Here is a 17787-nt window from a genome sequence, read left to right as displayed (position 1 = left end):
AAATCCAACGTATTCTACAGTTTATGTATGTCTATAATGTACAGTGTCATAAATAGTCTATACCTGATCTGCAATCTCCATAATGGTTGTGGTGACCTCTGATCCATTTGGCTGTGTCTCAATCTTGACCTCGGTCTTCCTCAGAGCCTGTGAGGCAATGATTTCACTGCTCTCTCTACTGTGGGGCTGAAAGGATGCCGTCTCTGAAGCCTCTCGTCTTACCGCTTGCATACTCGCAAGCTCTGAAGACTCCTTCTTCAAAGCCTGAGCAGCTTTCACTGACCGTGGAGCTTTTTTTGGCACAAAAGGCTTTATAGAGAAAAAGACAATAGCAAAAGGTCAGGTTTTGACGAGGAACGAGGCTGCTGGAGTTTAGAAAGGCAGTGTTAGCTGAAAGAACCTGACAGCATAAAATGAGGAATGAATTAAAAGAAAAGAATACGAAGCTGTGAGAAACGTAACAGAATTTTGAAATTAAAGCAACCAAACCTTCAAAGGACTGACATTCGACTATGGAAGGCGGCACCATATGGAACAGAATTAGCATCAATCATGAACTGAAATTCCCAAGTAAATTCATGCTTTGTTTTGATGCCCTGTAAGATGCAAGAGAAAATAAAAAATGATATGATCAAACACATTTGGACAGAAACGAGATATGTTCCTACAATACAGAGGAAGGTCTACCTCAGGTTTACGCTCCTCCACAGGCTTTGGCTCTACAACCGGCTTCGGTTCTTCCACAGTTCTCCATACTTCTGCGTGTTTCTCCTCTGGTAGGATGATGGGGTCAGCCCCTAGTGTGAAGGCTGGATGGGTTGGCCGGTCTGAATAGCTAAATTCAGGTGAGAAGTCCTTCTCTCCAAGCTCGGACATACCTCTGGAGAATTCCTCCATCCCTGTCTGAAGGTCCATAAGGACAGTGAAGTCCACCTCAGCCTCCAGACTGGAAGTAGAGCTGACGGTGATACTGGAGCATTTGCGTTCAATACCCAGGTGGGTCTCTTTAAGATACAGGGTTTCTGGGTCAGGGTCGTCCTCGGACACAGATCCCAGGCGTCGTTCCCATGGCTCCCTCTGAGGGAATACAGCAAGAGTGGAAATCGGGAAAAGGAAAACAGTCATTTAGGATGTGAGCTTAAACTATGCTTGTAGAAACAACAAAAGTGGACTGTGGTAACATGAAGCAACTACAAAAAGGCGATGGCATGGATAGATATTTTACAAAGCAAGGATCTTTTTAGACGATGATGTTTATGTGTAGTGACTAAGTACACAAGACTAGAGGGAATCTAGATGTTAGGTAAAACTCAGGAGATGGATTAATTTTCTTTTCAGAACGTGTACGTGTCTCTGAGGGAGGATTAAGGCAAAACTTGTTTGACCTCTGTAGAGCATCACATTTGTGTTGCCCATAAAATTAATTCTTGCATTAGTTATCCGTCTGTATCTGAATTCTCAGGAGTTACTTAGAACATATTGAAAAATCTTGGCTCGTTGCTCTTTGAGGCCAGCCTTAGATGCAGTTAGTAGGTGAATGACGATTCCCCACCATGTTAGAACATCTTCACATGCAGTGAGACAAAACCTCATCTCATTGAATCATCAGACACAATGGGACAAGTTATGTGATTATGTAGGGACGGTGGGGGGCATGCGTTTGATTTTACGCTACTGTGGTATGACAGCAAATATGAGCTATTAGCTTTTAGGTCATGGCAAAGATGCTGAAGCCTGAAGTTGTGGGTTAGCAAGATGGGAGAAGGCAAGATGAGTGGAAAAATGAGGCACCTGGGCTTCCTCCTGTGGTTCCGCATGAATTGCTGGAGTGGGGAGGGGCTCCTGGTGAAATGAAATAATAGGAAGAGTAATGCAAAGTTAGAGCTCTGAGGTTTCAGGCAAAAAGAGCAGGACACCACAACGCCCACAATCCACCAGCTGGTAATATAAAAGTCCAAAACTCAATTATGTCAGTACAAGGTATTCATTCTATAGGGTTCTTTAACGACAAGTAAGTTGCACCGTAAGACTTCAGAGCTGGGAGCTTGTATACTTTCAAGGTAGGAAGCTGTGGTAAGTGCCATTTCAAGGACCTTGAAGGTATTCAGCTAATTCTTTTTATTGACATGGCACTGCAATTTACAACATAGTGGAAAAATGTATGATTTAACCCTCAGGAGCTTCGTGTAAAATATCGAAGTGCTTAGTCAGCACACAAAGGTCAAGTGATACCAAATTATATTAAGCAGTAATTCCTAGGTTTCTGTTAAGGCTGTGCAAGTTAAAGCTCAGTGGGCTTCACTGTTCTCTGCCCTTGAATCTACCCAAGTGAAAGGGAAACTGAAGCCTTTTAGGCCACAACGTCGTACAATTTCATCCAAGGACCATGGCTTAGCTCAATCACATTACCTCTGTGCCCTGCTCATAAGCAATTATATGGCCATTTTTGGAAGTCTTGCTTGCAAAAGCCCCTACATTTGCAAAAATGGCATTTCAGCATAATAGCATGGTGCCTTTGATTCCCAGCAACAACCATTCCCTTTCCGACCGATAAACTGGGACCAGAAAACGGCTGTTGGAAGGAAAGGCCATAGGCACAGTGGGAATTAGAGGAACGTGAGCCTGAAGCTTAAGCAATGAAAATTACATGGAGGATCCTATGGTTTGTCTCAAATGTGCAAGCAGATGTTGAGCTGTGGAGAGGAGGGAAAGGGAAAGGAGGAAGCGCATCTTCATCCAATCAGCCAGCGACTACAACACCCTAACGCTTCTACCAGCCAATGGATAAGACTAGATGCCAAACTGGGCATTTCACCCATCTCTCCTCAGATACAGGTGCTTATGTTCTACAGGTGTGTGTAGTAAAACTATAAAATATGGATGTGCAGGTTCATGCGATGCCTACAGTTCCTGTAAGTGACAAGCAGATGCCAAGCAGTTGTTACCACTGGTTTCCTCTTGGCGGATTCTAAGCTGGAGCTCTTGAGGAGGCTGTGGCCGGAATCAACAGAGGTGGTCTGTTTGTTTCGTGCCTCTCTTGTCCTCTGGGATTTTACAAGAGGATACAAAGGGGTCATTTGATCAAAGGCAGGAAATGTTAAGTTTGATGGGAAATTGGACAGTGGGGAAGGATCTTCACAATAGACCTGGTCATCCCCAGCGCTAAGTCTCTGATTAACGCTGTCTGCTGGATCCTGAAACTGCTGCCTGTCTGGTCGTGGTATCTGGTTGTGTGCTCTGGCGTCCCTATTATGGCCATTAGCAGTCGGATTTCTTTCAGCGACCGCTGCGATGCTACCCGTGCCTACAGGCCTACTTGTTTGTGTGAAAAAATCCAGTACCTTTTCACTTCCAGATGAATCCTCGTTCGACTTTGCTCCCTCAATCTCATTAACTGATTTGCCACTTTCAGTGTGGTCTTGCGGCTTGACTCCCTTGTTTCCTTTCAACTTCTTCGACCTCTCAGGCTTCAGGGGTACGACTCGTTTTACCTCCGATTGAGCGGCATTGCTCTGAACTGAGTCTGCGGTCGTTTGGGTCTTAACGGTAGTTCTTGTTTTGTCTTTTCCGCCTTCCATGCTTTGTCTCTGCCATCTGCTTCCGTTATACTGATCTCTCATATGTTTGTCGACGGCTGCATTGGGAGAAGCCTCACCCCAGCTTCTCTCTTCATAATTCCAAAAATCTGGGTTCACAGAATCTTCTGCATACCTCCTTTCAGTCCATCGCCTCTCTGTTGGATATTTATCATAGCCGTTTGCATGAATACTGTTCTCCACATGCCTCTCGTGTGGAAATCCGTTATCATCATCATTGTCCACAACAGAATGCGCATCCTGGATATGTTTGTTCTTCAGTACAGAACTTTTAGCTCTGGTTCTTTGAGGCTTCTCTGGTGATGGGATGGAGTCCTTTGCTTTCCTTGTTATGGCATAGCTTCCCATTGTGCCATGAGGCATATGGATTTTCTCTCTCATCGCTTCCTCTCCTTCGTGCTGTGAACCAGTGAAAGATGGATCTATTCTAGCGGGGCTCTTGTTCTTTTCCTCTTTTGAACTGAGGGTCAGGTCTCTTTGACAACCGTCTGGCTTCTCAATCAATAAGGGTTCCTCAGAGGCCTATATATCAATATAGAGTGAACAGTTTCAATTGCTTGCGAGTGTCGTCTGTACACTCTTGTTCTAGTAAGCCCTAGAATTAGTTTAAGTTGACGGGATAGTTTCATATCCACTACCTACTGAAACATACATGAAAGCACTGTTTCAAATGTTATCATTTATGTAATCATTCACCTCTTGAACACAAAAAAACATTGACACTATTAACCCGTTTCAGAATACTTTCATGGCAAATTCAAAACATTATTAGTTTGCACTTGGCCAATGGCTTGATATAAGAGTTCAACAGTCTCCACTTAAAGAAAGACATACACCGGTCAGGCATAACATTTATGACCACCTCCTTGTTTCTACGCTCATTGTCCATTTTATCAGCTCCACTTACTATATAGGTGCACTTTGTAGTTCTACAGTTACAGACTGTAGTCCATCTGTTTCTCTGCATACTTTGTTAGCCCCCTTTTGCCCTGTTCTTCAGCGGTCAGGACCCCCATGGACCCTCACAGAGCAGGTACTGTTTGGGTGGTGGATCATTCTCAGCACTGCAGTAACACTGACGTGGTGGTGGTGTGTTAGTGTGTGTTGCGCTGTTATGAGTAGATCAGACACAGCAGTGCTGCTGGAGTTTTTAAACACTGTGTCCACTCACTGTCCACTCTATTAGACACTCTTACCTTGTCTGTCCACCTTGTAGATGTAAAGTCAGAGACGATAGCTCATCTGCTGCTGCACAGTTTGTGTTGGTCATCCTCCAGACCTTCATCAGTGGTCACAGGACGCTGTTGGCTGGATATTTTTGGTTGGTGGACTATTCTCAGTCCAGCAGTGACACTGAGGTGTTTAAAAACTCCAGCAGCACTGCTGTGTCTGATCCACTCGTACCAGCACAACACACACTAACACACCACCACCACGTCAGTGTTACTGCAGTGCTGAGAATGATCCACCACCCAAACAGTACCTGCTCTGTGAGGGTCCATGGGGGTCCTGACCGCTGAAGAACAGGGCAAAAGGGGGCTAACAAAGTATGCAGAGAAACAGATGGACTACAGTCTGTAACTGTAGAACTACAAAGTGCACCTATATAGTAAGTGGAGCTGATAAAATGGACAATGAGCATAGAAACAAGGAGGTGGTCAGAATGTTATGCCTGATCGGCGTATGAAGCATTAAAAGAAAGCCATTAAATAAAGATCACAATCAACTTTTTTGCCCAGTGAAAGTAAAAGCTTAAAAAATTATACTAACTGGCAAAGACTACTATATGAGTCCACTAAAGCTGATATGACGAGCAATATACATATTGTTGGAGCTACATTATAAAGCATCCTACTGCACACTGCAGGCTCTTTAAGCCTCTTATACTTACAGCTTTTTTCTCTGGAGTGCTACCAGAAGAGGCTGCAGATAGGCGTTTCTCTCTATGGACTAGTTTGCTGTTGGGTTCCCTCAGCGCTCTCTTCAGCTCGTTGATGCTGGCCTGATGCTTTTGCAGTACGTCTTCCGGCTTATCCAGGAATTGCTGCAAAACAAACCCATCAACAAGGCAAACGTCCTCACTGCAATGTGTGAAACAGAATGTTAAATAGGTAGATATTCAGACTGGCCAACAGTGGGTGTATAGCAAATGTCCTATTTTTTCATTGCACAGGAATTTCTGTAAATATACCTGTAGTGGGTGATGTTTATTTCATAAATAACATTTATCTTACATCTGGCAACTGCAAGAAAGGAATACTTCAGGGATTTTCAACCTAATATCTTAAGTAACTGCCCACTGACTTCTACGATAAGAATGTTTTGAGTCAAAATGTTTTCTGTTTCATTGAAGAAAGTATGTCGAAATTCAGGTTAAAAACCTGGAGTATTTAAAGTATTAACTGTTTACACCTCCCAAATGGTCCTTGGACACAATCAGGTGAAATAAAACACACCACATTTGAAAATATGACACATGCTTGTGCAGTCAACAGATCACCGTTTTTCGGGGTCCAGTTTCCATGACCTCCACTGCATGGAAAAGAAACTAATGATAGGATCTTATCAGAGACAAACAGCTCAGGCATGGATGTGCCAGAAGTAGTACCTCCTGTTTGGGGCGTGGGGCCAAGTCCTGGTCCGACTGGGGAGAGGGGTGAGGGTGTGAGATATGGCGCGAGGCGAGGCAGGGCGAGGCACAGCGAGGAAGAGGCAGGGGGGAGACGGTGGAAGGAGTGAAGACAGGGAGGCAGAGCATGGTTGAGTTTAGAGGGCAAGGCAGGCAGCCAAACAGACAGAGCAAGTCTCTTATACACACAGGCTAAAGTCAGGCATGGAACTGCAGAGAGTGGGGCAAGGTTGTGTTAATGTCCCAGATACACAGATCCAAATGTTGCTTTCTCAATGGAAGATAATAATGTATCCGGGCCATTGACACAAATGACTCGAGCTTTCTAACAACGTACAGCCTAAAACATACATAAAGTGAAACGCCTAAAAGCAAGAAGAAGAAATGCTGCAACTATGTCACCCCTAATCCCATTACACTTGTGAAAGGAATCTCAAGTAGGAAGCAATATGTGCGCCACTCTTTGATCCATCTAAGTCAACGTGGTGTTCAAATGAACTAATTTGGCAATATGCTCAAACCGCACTGCTATTTCTGTACCATCTGTTTCAGCTCTTCTCATCCATTAAACTCACAAAGCTCACACCAGGCCTGAAAGTATTCGCTGAAGTAATGAGCTTCAAGGTGCTGCAGATGTAGCATCCTAGGCTTGTTAAGTGAGACAAAAACAAAGCCAAAGTTTATGATTTTTAAATATGAACTGATTCTAATATTACTCAAATGTTATCAAAGACCAATTAATTGACCTACCCATGCTCAGCTTACAAATGCATTGTTTTTTAACAACTGTTGTGAGGTTGGACAAGTTTTACAGAACACTGGAAGAAAATCCCACTCGACCCATTCAGTGGGTGATGTGCAAAAAATGTGCATGTCATCGTCACATGGAGGACAGGAATTAGGCTACATTCACATTACAAGCCTCGTTGCTCAAATTCGATTTTTTGCTCAAATCCGATCTCTGTGACACGATGGTTCACACTCGTTTAGGTAAGTGATTCAAATCTGTCATTAATGTGACGAACCGGCGTCCTGAAATGACCATCATGAGCTCATCCTACTCAGTAACGTCACGTGAATGAATCACGTTCATCATCAGCACAAACTAACGAGCAGAACGAGCTTCGCTGAGAAGATAATTAACTCTGATCAGCTCTCAGCTTCATTATTAGAGCGAGACGAAGGAGAAAAAGGTGAGATGAGCTGCTTTTCCACCGTTTACAGGCTTTAACTTCTGTTTGGCGCTGCTGCCATGGTAACGCTGAATGATGGTCACGCGCAGTGGAAAAAAAAGCACATGAATTCTGATCTGAGCGTCACATTAAGGTCACATGGCCACAAATCGGATACGTATCTGATCTAGGAACACATATGAAAGTGGCTCAGGTCGGATTTGAAAAGATCAGATTTGTGTCCACACAGCTCTGAAAACATCAGATCTGAGTCACATTAGGGCAAAAAATCCGATTTGTGCCACTTCAACCTGGTAATGTGAACGTAGCCTTATTTTGTTCTAGCTAATATCAGTTTGAGTAGTTAGCCTAGCAACAGCGGCACTCGCTCTGCATTCTCAGTTCATTGCTCACGTTCAAACATTTGAGTTTTTGTAGTAACAAAGTACAAAATACTTAATTACTAACAGACAAATGTTGCTCTTTACAGTCCTATTAGAACTGAACTGTTGGCCTCTGTGTTCCCCTTGACTTTCTTTGATGCATCATAACAAATATCCACATAGTAAATTCAGTATTCAAAAGTTGACTGGACACTCAAGGATCCCCGCACACTCATAAAGTAACATGTAAAATTCAGAGACCATATTTCATTTGTTTAAGTTCCAGTCAAAATGGCCATTAAGAACAAGTTATTCATTTTTTAGTGTTAGATTTTTGTCTATTCTTTTCAGTTCTTTTCAGGAAACTTGCTTTTAGTTTTTCAAAGAATTTTTTTTCCACACCTCCAAAGTTCAGTCTTAGAAGTTGGTGGCATTTTCGGCTTCTCACAATCCAAGTAGGCTTAAACACATTCAGTGATGTTGAGGTCTGGACAGAAACCCTGTTTTTGTTTTCAGATCTGAAGCAGTTTGATTTTGTTTTGATTTGATTGAAGTTGAAAGCTTTAAATGCTGTTTATCTGGTGGTGACAGTTTTGGTGGTCTAGCACAGAGTGTCTCAACCTTTTCCACCTCAAGATCCACCTGTTTATCACCGGAAAGCATGGAGGCCCACAGGAAACCATTAATGTTACTGTGAATTTTATTAATATTGTTTACCACTTGGGAACGTTTTTATTTTATTTTTAGTTTCTTTGTTATTATTAAGTCAAAATTTTTCACTGACTTTTGAAGTACCATCACTGGCCAACTATGGACCACTGGCTCCTCCTCAGTACAAGCCCGAGGACCACCGGAGGCTGCTTTGTGGCTCACTTGTGGTCCATGGCCCAGTGGTTGAGAAACCCTGGTCTAGCAGGTCTTTCACAGTTGTCAAGATTCCTAGTTTTCTATCTTTTAATAACTTTTGGAGATCCAGTTTTGGAAACTCCTGTTTTTTCCACTTATTTTTTTGACTTTCTAATTAGATACGTAAGGGAATCTTAGAAAAGTCTCCTGAAAAATGAACTTGTACTTAATCACCATTTTGACCTGAAGCTGAATAAATGAAGAGGGGATCTGAATTTTGCATAGCATTATAGTTAGAACTGACTGAGTGTAGTTTTTTGTCACGTAATCTAATGTAAGCGTAAAGGTAAAATCATCGTTTACAACTTGCCTAGTTCAGTTAGCTACAACAGAACAGTCCAGTTCAGTGCTGTCACATTTAAACTGGAAACTCAACGTTATGTAGCAAACTCCAACCCAAATTTGTTAGGTTCAGTATGATTTTGGCCCAGTGTTCTATAACATGCTCCAAAACAACACATGTGGGGTCACAGATAGCCATGAAAATCTCACACTAAGAACTGACTGATTAATCAATACAAAGGCCCAATCCCATTTCTTCTTTTTACCTCTACCCCTTGTTTTCGAGTGTCCCCCTAACCCCTTGGAACTGAGTTACAGGGTAGTGGTTGAAATCTTCCCTCTGAAATGGGACCCTCAAATAAAAAGAGCATCACTTCATTAACAGCTACCAGCGCTGCTCTGTAGGCGACCCTGCCAGTCTGCAGTGACAGCAGAGGAGGGTAAAGTTCAGCTCCTCACTGCTGGGCTTTAGTTACATTTAGGGAATCATATGACTTCAAAGAGGGGGGCAATTATTTATTATCACCCACCCCTAATTCTTCAGTGATATGAAGCTGAAGTCAGATATTCACCAGCTTCTTGTTCGAATTTTCTTGTTCCACCTTAAATGGTGCAGCAGTTACATTCTGGCGCTTCAGGCGTCAGAACTGCTGGACTATTTAAGGTGGAACAGGAAAGTTAGCTAGCAAGCTACTGAAACGACCATAATACACTGAAACTACATTATACTAAGATAATACAGTGGTTATCGTAATTTTTTAATGGAGAAAATTCTCACATTTGTGGGTTTCTTTGGTCTCTTGTGCTCCATCTTACTGTTTTTTCTTTTTTTTCTCATAACTCTCTGTTTGGAGTCTCTGTAAAACCTCTGTTTGGAGGGTCATGTAGCCCCAACACTTCCCCCTACCCCTATATCTCAACAAGAATCGGGACACCCTACCCCTAGACGTGAACGCGCAAAACAGAGGGCTTAGGGCTCAGCAGTAGGGGTGAGGGGTGAAATGGGATTGGGCCAAAGACTGGTCTGGGCGGACTGAAAAGCCATGTACACGCAAATCATGCTCTGTGGCATGGCTAACAAAATGATGGTTTCACTGCTAATCATAATGGACTTCAGACATGCTACTGGGGTCTACATAGAGGTAGACATATAGACAGACAGACAGTCAAGACAGACATATGCTAGACACCACAGAATACCTCTGCTTTAGAATCTAGAGGAGACCCCGGCTCCTCCCTCTGCAAGCAAGAGAATGGAGGAAAGAGCAATTAGTAGAAAGCAGGGGAGGGATTAAAAGCTAGCAGAGAAGTAATCTGGATTAGATTAAGAAATTCCCAGCAGGGCACAGCAAAGGCAGCAAAGTATACTGACAGATTAGGCAAAAGTCAGAAGGAGGCAAGATATATTCGGAGAGAGGAGAGATTAAGAAAACAGCTAGACATAGAAATATATTCCTATCTAAGCTCAAGAGCATCAGGAGTGAAGGAGCAAACGAGAGATAAGAAGAAGTGGAGGCTGTAGAGGGATGGACAGGGACAGGAGGCCTAAGAGGAGATGGATTACATTTTGAATTGGAGGAGAAGTCAAGGCCAGAGGTTAGTGTTGGTCAGGTGTTAACATAATGTGGTTGGACTCCTAGAGCTAAGTGTAAATATCTGCTGAATATTAATACAGTTCTGCTTAAAATAACCAGAAGGCCTTCAACTGCTGGAAAGTCATACCTTTTTCAATTGTATTACAGCTCATTTTGTGCATTCCACTCCTACTGCTGTTTAATTTGGCTTGTCTTACAGTTCATTACATAAGGCAGTATGAAGAGATGTAGTCTGACAGCATCTCATATTTCTCACTCATTTTCTTTCCCTAGCAATTTTCAATTTAAGTAGATATAGTTCTACATTTGAATTATTTGCATTATCATTCATTAGAGTTATTAACCGTTCTAACGTACCTTCAGCTCCATAGCCCTTGAAGGAGTAGCATCAGATTCTGACCCTCTGTCTTCAGTTTGGTCCTGATCCTGGTCTAGATCATGCTCCTGACCGACATCCATGTAGTCCCGGTCCAGCTCGTCTCTGACCAGGCCAGGAGTGGGTTCGCTAGGAGTGTGCTGAGACAGTCTGTCCATTGTGTCCCCCAGAGCAGAGGCTGACAGTAACACAGTCATATTATACAACAGGAGGTACCGGCATGACACCTTAAAGCCTCACTGTGTGCTTGTTTACAATCATTTCTTTTATATTTATTATTTTTTTTTTTTTTATAAATTTGTTTTGTTTTATAAAAACTTTCTGTTGTGCCTCCATTGAAGATGCACCTACTCAGTAAAGCTGCTCAAGCATGTAGGAATATGTCAGTCTCTTTTTACATTGATATACAGGGAGATTCATTCGAAAGAGGCCCTTAATATTCTGTAATAACTCTCGCAATCTGAACGAAATAACATGCAACGTGCTCCTCAGTATATGGAGCTTCGAACAAGCAGGGATGCCCCTGCGTCAGAGCGATGAGGTAGGCGCCGGACAGCTGTCGTGTTGTTTAATCTCCATTTGCAACTTCTGGGAGATCACTTCCAGCATCGCATGTAATGCAATCGATCACACAGACGTCAAGGTATGTAGCGTATTTTTTTGGTTCAGGTTGCTTCATCCTAACGGGAGTTACAACAGAATATTCGGGGCCTCTTTGGAGTGAATCTCCCTGTATATGAGGCTGAAACCACTGTTGTATTTGTGCTGTGCAGTGCTGGTAAAAATAGGCAATAAAACAACTAAGTTAACTGTAACTTTTTTTTTCATATCAATAAAGCTTGTTTGAAGTATTTTTGATAAAATGATTATGCCCTTCTATTTTTCAAATCGACAGTATTAGCAGAGATGGCATGATAGCATTTTTTCTTTTCTGATATAGATACTAATATTAAAACCTTGACTACTGGTTAATGCGGAACCCCTGTTTAAAAATAATTTTCTTCAAAACTACTTAAAGTATTACTTCAAGTACTGTAACCCCACATGGTAGCTACAATTTCAGCCTGTTTGGAAGGTTCTTCAATTCAGCCTTGAATGTGAATATTTTTAGTTGAACTAGAAATTTTTAAAAATATTTTAGTAATTGTAATAAAATTTTTAATGAAACTATTAAATTATTTGTTTATATTAATAAAAATATCCAACAAGTTAATTTCCATTCCTCGGCAGAGTGGCCACTAGATGGCCTGCAGAGAGGGGTTAAAATAAAAACTGCTTTAAAATACTTTAAAATAGCTCTAAAATCAGCGATTTGTAACTTATAATGAACTTGTAAAACTAGGCTGTTATGGTAAAACCACACACTCTTTTACCCCACAGGAAGAAATTCACAGCTAACATCACTGAGTGACTGCTGTTTCAGGTTTGTTACAGGACATCTTCTGCTGATGTTGGCCTGATACTGTTACGTCGTCATCTCTAATTACGGATAAAGGCTTATCACCAGATGGTGATGCACGCTTTTTACTTACTAGACGTAAAGGAAGAAGTCTAGCCATTCACTCGCAACAGCACAAATCCATGTCCCAGAAAGGAGAGTAATATTGCTATTTTTGTTTAGACACTTTTAAAGGTGCTGCATGTTGAATGTAAAGGCCCAAAACGTTGCCATGTCCTCAAAATGTAGATATTTTTATTTTTTATTCACACTCACTCATATAAATATTTATTATATGAAATATATTATATAAATGTTTTTGTGTATTGCACCAAAACAAGGCTTTTATTTTCTGCAAAATGTTTTATGCAGTGAAGTCGGGGGGGGTGGTTGTTCAACAGGAAATGCATATGATAATAATCATTAATTACTGTTATCAAATTATATGGAAAATAATAATTTGTGAGTCTTTGGAAGAAACTCTGAAAACCCACCTCCATCTAGACTGCGTGACAGCAAGTACCTCCGGCTAACTGACCGCTCAAACTGCGGGGCCGGCCTGTCGATCAGCGCGCTAGCCTGACGGGTCTGGGCCTGAGTCCGTCCACTATAGCGGAACTTTGAGCCAATCACCAAAAAACCTTTGGGTGGGGGTTCAGGAGAGACCAACCTGTAGGGAAACAGCCATTCAGTCCAAACAGACTTACTCAGGCAAATAAGGCTTGTTTAAAATGATCTAACTTATGATGGACTGCACTTTCTCAGCGTCCAATTATCTCTGTAAAATGAGAAGATGCAAACAAATTCACACCCCTCACACCTCACTGGGGATAATTGTTGTTTTTTAATGCGGCGTATATTTCCTCACTCACTTCTCTGTAATGTTTACCAGACTCTTAGTAATGTGAGACACATTGTAATGTAAAACAAAAAAAAGGAAAGGAAGAGGGGAAAAACAGCTCATGTGACAACTGGCTGTCAGAACACAGTACCAGAGACTGAATAACATTAACACTCTTCTGAAAAAAAGACAAGACAAGAAAAGAAAGAACAGTGCTGAGCTGGGCCTGACCGATTGGTTGGACCAAAGTTTCAGAGATTATTAGTGTTTATGAAAATGCCATGAATAAAACAGTTATATTTAAGTATATTGTTCTACACTGTAATGACCAGACAGCTGTAATATGAGGAGAATCACTACACGCCACTCTAATTCTCTTTAAGAGAACTGTTAAGCTGACACTAAGCTACTGTTCACTTTTAGCACCGTTTTTCATGTTGAAAGATGCATAAAAATTAATTTAACCTGTTCATAACTCAAAATCTTTTGTGAAGAGAACTAATGAAACATAAGAAAAATAAGAGCCAGTTAACAGAATCCAACAGAATCTTATTTATCTTATTTAACACTTGTTTGTTTTGTTTGTTTGTTTATTCAAGTTTAAGAAATGTAACAGTTTGACAAAATTACTTTCACTCATATACTGACTGTGTATACATGCACTCAATAATCTGATCATAATCAGATTTCTGCAGTTATCAGATTATTCAACTGGTCATGTAAACACCATACTGCGATCTAGAAATCTGACTAAGAAATCTGATAAAGAGGCTGGATTTTAGCTCAGTAATCAGGTTTCTCAGTGCATGTGAAGTCTCACTCTGCTCCATGCGCGAGATCAGACGGTGGATGTCGCGAGACGCAGCAAAACGGCGCTGAAACCAAACACAAAATAAAGGATTTAAATATTCATCTTCTAGATGATGTGTGTTCATATTTTCAGGTGAAGCGGCACGATGTTTAAAAAAAAAAAAGCCGCAATATGAAATTTGAATTTTATGTTACGTTTACGTCACGTGTTCTTCTGTGTGTTTATTGGCTGGTTCCAAAGCAGAAATCTGATTATTGCCTGACTCGTGTAGACCTGGAGTTTCCAAGTATCCGATGACTCAAGTGCATGTAAACGCGTTGATCGGATTACTGACAAAATTGTAGTTATCGGATTATTAAGTGCATGTAAACACACTCACTCAGTAAAGCACTGTTTAACTAAGTCTGATTAACTTTAGACCATATAAAATTACATCGCCCAATATTATCAATGTCATAGGAGTTGTTAGCTCCTTAAAATCAGTATTGGTGATAGTTTTCATATCGGTCAGGCCCTAGTACTGAGTGACACGGCAGTGAGGGCCTACCTGAAAAAAGTGTGGTGTTCAATGCAGACCTTCCACAAGCGCTTGGAGGCTCGATGGTTGGGCAGCTTGAAGCCAATGGTGCTCTCAAACTGTTCATACTGGGGGGTGCAGGGGAGTGTGTATATGTGTAGGAGGGGGTGAAGGGAGAAGGGCAGTGTGTTACTACAGACAAGATGGTGGGAAAGGTGCAACTTAGATAGCAGCCAAACAGGGTACGCTTCAGTGAGCTTACAAATTAGGACAGTCTACAAATAGAAATGAATGAATGGCTGAAAGACCAACCAGCACACTGTGGATCTGTAGAAGTACTAGTTGTATAATATGCATAAGACTGAGAGACGTTACCAAGCACACTTTCAATTTTCATCACTGTCAGAACAAAAACTTACTCAGTTTTTTTAGGGCTGAGACGATAAGCAGTCGTGCTCTACACAATATTACATAACGTGACTAGTAACATTAAATGCTAGTCTTAGGCCAGAATGCCCCTTTGATGTGACGTGATGTGAAGATTTCAAAGCATTAAAATTCGACTGTGTGAAAAGACCTCAAAATGACATTAAACTATAATTAAGTGTAAAAAAAATACTGTTTTTTTCTCATGTAGCAGCTCTCCAATGCGCCACTCACTCAGAGGGCAACTCACTGCTGTGTGTCAGAGAAGTAAAATGGATAATGTTTTGAAAAGCAGCTTGGCGCAGAGAGCTCATGCATACAAAATGGTAAGAAAAAATGCTAAATTCTACTTTAGCTTCGTCAGTAATTATAAATAAAGTGGTCCCAGCCCTAATTATTTCACACCATTGGAAAATGCTGCCTGTCTTCTACATTTATTTATAATTTTATTATTATACAATAATAATTAAAAAAAACTTGTTACATTTAATATGCATTAAGTTAGGAATGTTTGGCTACGTTCACACAGCAGGTAAAAGTGGCCCAAATCTGATTTTCTTTTTTGTGTCTGTTCAGATTATCTTTTAAATGTGATCTGTATGTGACATCAGTCTGAACAGATCAGCTCCTAAACCGACCCACAGAGCAAAAGAACAGAGCGTCACGCTGCTTCACGGCTCATCCAGAGGTAAACAATCACGACTATGAACCACTTTTACCTGCTGTGTGAACAAAGCCTTTGTTTCCTTCCACAAAGGTACCACTTTGAAACAGCTGTATGAAGACATAAGTTAATATGATATCTTGAAAGGAAGAAGCACAAAGTCTGGTTTCTGCATTGAATTGTCACACATCCAAGGCAGAATCTGGAAGACGTACAGGCTGCATGTGCTGCTGGAGATAATCACATTAGGAGAAGAAAAGCAGGGCAAGCAAACTGAGAAGACTTCAGACTTCCAGCACTGATAACCTCTTCTACTGCTCCTTCTTTTCCTACCTCCCCTTCTCTGCTGCTCTCTCTCTCTGAAGGCGTTTTGCTCGGTGATTTTTCGCTGCTGCGAAACAGGATCAAAAGACTGTGATGTATCTTTGACATGATCAGTGGACTTTGATGGATCTCAAGTTTTTGCTGTTTTAAAGTGCACTGATTTTGAACACCATCGCAGTGAAACGTCTTTATCTTAATAATGAAAGTACCGCTGAACACACGTTTTGCACATGTTTTGAAAACATACATCAACACTAGTGTTGTATTTCACATCAGAGCTCAAGGTTTCTCCTGTGGTTTGTCCACTCAGGCTTGGAGCTGAAGGAGAGCCTCGATGTCCTCCACACAAGGCTTTTAGCTTTTAACTCACTGTGCTGCATGTCCACATCTTTGAGCTGCGGCGACTAAAAGAAAAATCGTCCCCTTGGAATTATAAGGCTCTGTCTGTGTTCTGAGCAGCAAAAACTATAGCAAAACTGACGTGGGACACGTCTCTTTAATTCATAACCATGACAGACACCATAAATATATTCTAAATGTACAAAATCAAAATCCCACCAAATTTGTAAATGAAATTTTTTTAAACATGTTAAATGCAGAAGAACCTTCTAATCCTAAGATCTCACTTTCTGCTTGGAGTTATAAGGTTCTATCTGACAAAACGATTTTAAAGGAACCCAAACAATTTAATCGTAATTTGTTTTAAAGCATAACATTAGTGTTCAAACTGTCTACATGTATCAGATAATTAACTGTAATGCTCTCTATGACATTAGGACATTTATGTGTATTATTTATTTATTTTTATGACATTTGTTTCTTGTTTTTAGGTCAAATCATATTTCTTATTTAAAAAAAAGCATTGCAGATTAAGTATAAAGGTCAGTGCTAAATATTTTGTCCAGTGCAGAGGTCAGTTTTCAATAGGAACCATTAGTTTCCTTTAGGTTAGACAGCAACCGGTTACTGTAATAAACTGCCCCAGCAAGTAAGTGTAGCAGGTCAGTCTAAAGGCAATGTGAGGTTTTGTTTTATAATGGCAGTCTTTTGATCCTGTTTCACAACAGCATATAGCCACAAATCACAGAGCAAAACGGATTAAGAAAGAGAGAGAGCGGCAGAGGAAGGGAGAAAAAGAGGGGAGGAGGCAAAAGACTGTGATGTATCTTTGACATGATCAGTGGACTTTGATGGATCTCAAGTCTTTGCTGTTTTAAAGTGCACTGATGTTGAACACCATCGCAGTGAAACGTCTTTATCTTGATAATGAAGAATGTACTGCTTAGTGTAAGTCAATAACGTGGGATATAGAGATTATTAAAAACACACACATTAAAAATTTAGTATGTGTTCTCTTTGTAGCGACTCCTTACTGTTTTTTCCTAACTCAGCCCTGAGTTACAAACCTATTTCCCTAAGCAAGACGCTCACAATCTCCAAACTGCAGAAACTCAAATGTAATAAATGTTGTTTTAAGACATTGTGAGACATGTCAGCATTTGGAAAGCTGCAGAATTTGGAATATGTTTAATTAATCTCTTTCAGCTTCTGAGTGTAAAGTCTGGAACACCCACGTAAGTCTAAATCAGACTGGCCAGTTAGTTTCCTTTAACTGCTTATTGGACTACTCGCTTCACCACTATCAATAAGAGGATTAAAAACAGCTTATCTGCTGAACTAAAACACAAAAGGAATCACTCCCATCTATATATCGACATGCATTTTAAAAGGTCGATATCTAAAACAGTTTCCAAATTCCAAGTCTAATCCCGTCGTCGATATCTTTAATAACACCGGAATCCAGTAAACATGCCTTTATGAACAACA

At 40.9% G+C, this 17787-nt stretch overlaps 1 protein-coding gene across 1 annotated transcript in view; it reads right to left on the bottom strand.

Annotated features, from left to right (window-relative positions):
* The window catches only part of si:dkey-178k16.1 (band 4.1-like protein 1), an 88344-nt gene that overhangs the window by 4852 nt on the left and 65705 nt on the right, over positions 1-17787 (bottom strand). The window contains exons 10-19 of the mRNA XM_036591997.1: positions 14577-14674; positions 12872-13047; positions 10921-11117; positions 10169-10207; positions 6205-6240; positions 5488-5640; positions 3342-4118; positions 1792-1842; positions 688-1077; positions 64-309 (exon numbers count right to left, since the gene is read on the bottom strand). Coding sequence (XP_036447890.1) covers positions 64-309; positions 688-1077; positions 1792-1842; positions 3342-4118; positions 5488-5640; positions 6205-6240; positions 10169-10207; positions 10921-11117; positions 12872-13047; positions 14577-14674 — 2163 coding nt within the window. The remainder of the gene's footprint in view (positions 1-63; positions 310-687; positions 1078-1791; positions 1843-3341; positions 4119-5487; positions 5641-6204; positions 6241-10168; positions 10208-10920; positions 11118-12871; positions 13048-14576; positions 14675-17787) is intronic.

This window comes from Colossoma macropomum, unplaced genomic scaffold, assembly GCF_904425465.1.
Source record: "Colossoma macropomum unplaced genomic scaffold, Colossoma_macropomum, whole genome shotgun sequence".
Classification (NCBI taxonomy): Eukaryota; Metazoa; Chordata; class Actinopteri; order Characiformes; family Serrasalmidae; genus Colossoma; species Colossoma macropomum.
Note: the sequence above shows the minus strand (reverse complement) of the source record. Positions and strands in the feature narration are given on the sequence as shown.